The sequence below is a fragment of the Phaethon lepturus genome, unplaced genomic scaffold (assembly GCF_000687285.1).
Source record: "Phaethon lepturus isolate BGI_N335 unplaced genomic scaffold, ASM68728v1 scaffold53374, whole genome shotgun sequence".
Classification (NCBI taxonomy): Eukaryota; Metazoa; Chordata; class Aves; order Phaethontiformes; family Phaethontidae; genus Phaethon; species Phaethon lepturus.
Window position 1 is genome coordinate 468 of NW_010533590.1, and position 5,120 is coordinate 5,587.

The window sequence follows — 5,120 nt, forward strand, 5'->3', positions numbered from 1 at the left end:
AGAAAAGCAAAAACAAGCCAATGAGAAGAACAGACAAAAGAGTATAAAAGAAGAAGAAAAAGAGAGACGTGACTTGGTATTGAAAAGTGCGCTGGGCAACGAGAACAAAGGCTTTGCTTTGCTCCAGAAGATGGGCTACAAGAGCGGACAGGCCCTTGGTAAAAGCGGTAAGCTTGTCACTCTCTGGAATTGTGTACCTATATTCAGGTGTACCTTTGAATTTTACAGACTGTAGCTGCCACTTCATTTGTAAACAGGGTCAGTTAAAGCCTCTCTGAGAGCCCTGCGGTTACGGAACTGTGAATGCGTTGTGGCAGAACAAAAGATCAAGCGCAAATCTCCAAAATCTGAAATAAAAATGGTACCCACTATTGAGACATGTGAGGGAAACAGCAGTACTTACTGCTCAGTAAATGCATTTCCATATGTGCACGCCTACAGGACTGCATTGAGGGTGTTTTGATGGTCTTGCAAAGCTACCAGTGTTCCAAAAAAAGTCAACCCTCTCTTTGCTGGATTCTGAAGAAGAAATGGTGCACGCTGGCCTACCCTTATGAATCTTTAATAGTTGAAGTAAAATCAGTGGAACAAAGCATCAATAACTGCTGTGCCAGTTCAGCGTGTCTCTAGCAGACAATCACCAAATGAACTGGCCCAGACAGATTCTTTTTATTCTTCATCTTTGGCAAGTTGTGAGATCCTAGAATGAAAAATGCTACAGGCAGCTGTAACAAAGCAGTCTCCATGTATGTTACACCTGTCAAGTCAATACAATTTTCTTTCAGTTGGGTAATAGTCTGAAAAAAGTATATAGCAATCCAGCAGACAAGCCAAAAAAGAGAAGTTCCAGTTCAGCTGGGTCATGCGTAATGCAGTAAATGTACATTGATTTGGGATTTTTCATCTTCCAAGCAACAAAATCCCAAGAAAATGTACGTATTTAATGGCAAAAGCAGCTTGCCTACTTGAATACACTGCACAGATCATAGTTTGAGAAAGATCTGATTTCTTAAATTAACCTATTTTTTCCTTCACAGGAGAAGGCATTGTTGAACCTATTCCTCTGAACATAAAAACAGGTTTGTGATATTTCCTAATTTACTTATTTGGGTATCCGAGCTTCTCAACTGCTTACATTCATCCTTTCAACTTACATAGGCAGAAGTGGGCTTGGTCATGAGGAATTAAAAAAGCGAAAAGCTGAAGAAAAACTGGAAAACTATAGGCAAAAACTCCGTATGAAAACACAAGCAAATGAACAAGCTGCAGATCAGTTCAGGTAAAATGGTGTAACCAATAGTCCAAGCCATGTCTAAACAACGGTTCTTTCTATGCTTTAAATTTAGTTATTTTTTTAATGTGTTACTATTTTTGAATGTTTTGAACAAGAGGTAAGTGTTGAAATACAGAGTAATTGTTTCTCAGTTCTAAAGCAAAAGCAGATGAACACTGTAATGCTGAAAGTGTGCTGCATGATTTATTTTTGTAAATGTTAACAGTGCAAACAGTATACATATTAACTTTTCTTAAGTCATTTGCAACTTTTTAAATCAGAGAACCATGTCATCTTTTTAAATATAAAATCCACAGATAATCCTGGGCAATGTTGCTATAATGATTTTAAAAATCAGGGGAAATTTGCTTAAGTTTTATTGTTCTTATTCTCTCCTGATTTGCTTGTTACATGTGGAGAAGGAAAGCCTAGGGAAGGCTGTATCTTTTGCAGATGTTTAGTGAACCACTTTCTTGTCATATGAAAACCTGATGAAGAAGCAGAATTCAGTGTAGTGTGATCAATAAAAGCACTGTCTTGAAGGTACAATTCACAAGAAATACATGTCAGAACGACTTCTTAACTTCAACGTCGTCCTGGCCTGACAGAATTACTAGGGCTAGAATCTTAGATTTTCTATTTTAGAAAAGCAATCAACTATAATGCATCTCAGTGTTTATCTACCTGCTTATTTTAACTATCTACTTTTCCTTAACAGAGTAAGATTCAAAAACAAACAAGAAGAACGTAAGATGGAAGGGGACCTCCGAAAAAGCCAGAGGGCCTGCCAGCAACTAGATATGCAAAAAGTGAGACCTGTATTTTTTTGGGTTGGAAGGAAGGCTTATAGGTTAAGAGATACAGGCTACAAAGTAGGGATTCAATTCTTGGAAGTTCTCTAAAGTCGTGGGATAACTAGCCTGAAGTCTTGATGTTTGGCAACACTTCAGTCTGCTTCAAAGTATATATTTGCACCATTAGGATATTTGAAGGTGTACACCAACCTCATAGTACCTGATGTGAGGACCTGTGTTAATTTGCATCATCAGAGCTCACCTGTTTTTGCTCCTGCATTCTTGTGGTTATTTTTGAGCTGTTTGGATACCTTTCAGTAGCCAATGTCAGGCCATCCTAAATGATGGTGCTGTTTGCCTCAAGTGAGAGAGCAACATCATCACAGAATGGTTGATGGTGGAAGGGACTCTGGAGGTCATCTGGTCCAACTGTCCTGCTCAAGCAGGGTCACCTAAAGCTGGCTGCCCAGGACCATGTCCAGACAGCTCTGGAGTATCTCCAAGGATGGGGAATCATCACTGAGGGAATCGGCAGATTCACCAGAGAAGCATTTTAACAAAAAATAAACCCAGAACAAAGTACCTTCCACTTTCAAGGAATAACACTGGTAATAGCAGTGAACTACTGTAAATTTTTGCCACTTGAAAACTTCAAGTATTTTTCTTTTCACCATTAACCTGATAGAGGCTAATACCACCCCACGAGTTCTGCTGAGATTGGTTGATACTCCTTAGTCCACTTCAGACAAAGTCAGCTGAATTAACTTAGATCATCTTTGTTGACTCTTCTTCATTTAACTTCACCTGAGGTGGATGAGGAAGCACTGTGTGATCTCTTGATAAAATAACTTGGGGCAGTATGTCTTTAGCTGATAAAGAAGGGTATCTGTTCACAGCCTTGGTGTGAGATTATGTTGCTGTGTAGCCTTACACGTACTGAACATAGATGGAGTAGACCTTTATGTTTGCGTGCATTTACTTGTTTTAAAACAAGTGAATAATCCTTCTTGTGGACCGCTGTACTTGGTTTCCCACTACAGCTTTAGTAACTCTTGGTTACACTATACAGGAAAGTTTTAAAACCTAAAATCTCACCTATTAGAAATTATTTTTATCCAGCATCTTAGAGGAAAACCTACAAAGGCAGATAACTCATTTAAATCCTTCATTATTTAAGGATATTGATGTTCCCAAGGAGACTTGGTATTGGCTAGAACCTGAAGAGGAAGACAAAAAGGATGAGGAAGACAAGGAAGATGAATCCACAAGCTCAGACTTAAGTGTAAGCTCTGCAAGTAAATTAATGGCTTGATTCAGAATTAAATTTAATAGTCCCTTAAAAATAAGTATGTATACATGTCATTTTCTAAACTGTAGTGAATGGCCTCTTCACAATCTTAGAGCAGTGATTTTTGTAGCAGCTACATGATTATCAGGGGTTTAATGTTTTATATTTTTTGCTCATCTTTGGAAAAAGTAGCCTAGTAATTAAATTCTAATCATTTTTGTGTTTCAACCAAGATACACAAGATCACGTATTTGCATGATCAAGGTTATTTGGTTTTGAGTTTTAATCTTAGATGCCTCATCTCGTGTCTTAGGCTGAATTTTAGAATCACTAAGTAATTTCTGAAAGTGCTTCACAGATTATCTCAAGATGGACACTGGAAATTCACATTTTTTGAAAACTAGATTACATAGCTGTTGTTAGCCTTAAGTGTTTGACTTGCAGAGATTAGGTTTGAAAAATTATACCGAAAATATCACATACTTGAAGTAAGGTAGCTAGGTAATATTTTTAGTGCTCTCTTCTTAGCTGGAAAGAAGGATGAGCAAACAACAGCCATTAACTTTCCAGAGATTGTGAATTCCTGTGTAAACAATCTGTTTTATTAAAGCTAGTAGCTCAAACTGTTTTATGGCACGTGAGCCCCAGATCATTGCATACATGTACATATCTCTAGGTATCAGAAAAGCTACAGATCTTGACTGCCTATTTGAGAGAACACCACTTCTATTGCATTTGGTGTGGAACAACCTATGAAGGTGAGAGCCAAACCTGTCTTGTAAGTGTTTTACTTTACTTATGCAGATAGACTCAAGTAGTACAATAGATACTTTTTCTCTTACTGCAGTCTTTTAAATCTACATAGCAAATTTTCCTTCCAGGCTGATGGTTTTTGCACAAAGCATTTGTACGTTTTGACTATAAGCCAATTTATAGGTGTTTACATGTGTACACACACACAAAAAACACACGCTAAAAACCAACCAACCATACTGGCATGTATTTGAATTGGTATTCATATTAATTTTGTTTTGAGAAAACAAAATTCAGCTATTAAAACTAGTACCATAAAAAGCTGCAAAAGCTTGCAGGTGTTTCTGAAACAGAACACTGTCCAGTTTCACTGCACCAAAGACGGTAAAACTTGTGTTCACCGTTTTAAAACAAAGTTTGGAATTACTAACTTGCAAACCTTCTTAAATTCTATTTAGTCAGCTTTACATGGATTCTTCAAGTAATTCTAGGAACTTTTTTTCCTCTTCCTCTGTGCTGGAATTACTCGCTTTTTCTCTGCTTATTCTGCAGACTCCAAAGATTTATCTTCAAACTGCCCTGGAGACAGTGCTGCAGATCATGACTAAAGCCTTTCTAAAGGAAGGAGTCCTAGAGAAGTATGTATAATTCATAATACCTTTTAGAATGTTCAGAGCTGTGCCATACTGAAGAATTCACTAAGCATGCAGAAGAGTAATTACGTTGATAGGTTAAGCACTCACATTTCTGAAGCATCTTAGGGATTTTCTGCTTGATGCACAATTTAATAGGTATTAAAACTTCACGTTTATAACTGAACTACCATAATTGAGAAGCAGGTTACACCTTCCACAGTCTTTGGTTATGCCCTGCCCAACTGAACAAGATCAGCTGATAATAAAATTCAGGTTTGAGTAAGGGAATAAATATTGGCTAGTTATTCTGTTGTGTAATGTGTTAAACAGGTTTTTTTTCATCTTCACAGAGATGACTAAACATCAGACTTTTTTTT

The 5,120-nt window shown here is 37.3% G+C and overlaps 1 protein-coding gene across 1 annotated transcript in view; it reads left to right on the forward strand.

Annotated features, from left to right (window-relative positions):
• The window catches only part of GPATCH11 (G patch domain containing 11), a 4,965-nt gene extending 219 nt beyond the window's left edge, over positions 1–4,746 (forward strand). Inside the window, exons 3-9 of the mRNA XM_010285218.1 lie at positions 1–167; positions 1,038–1,079; positions 1,159–1,279; positions 1,992–2,082; positions 3,245–3,349; positions 4,032–4,113; positions 4,661–4,746. Of these exons, the coding sequence (XP_010283520.1) occupies positions 1–167; positions 1,038–1,079; positions 1,159–1,279; positions 1,992–2,082; positions 3,245–3,349; positions 4,032–4,113; positions 4,661–4,716 (664 nt within the window). The 3' untranslated portion in view covers positions 4,717–4,746. The remainder of the gene's footprint in view (positions 168–1,037; positions 1,080–1,158; positions 1,280–1,991; positions 2,083–3,244; positions 3,350–4,031; positions 4,114–4,660) is intronic.
• Positions 4,747–5,120: the final 374 nt, after the last annotated feature.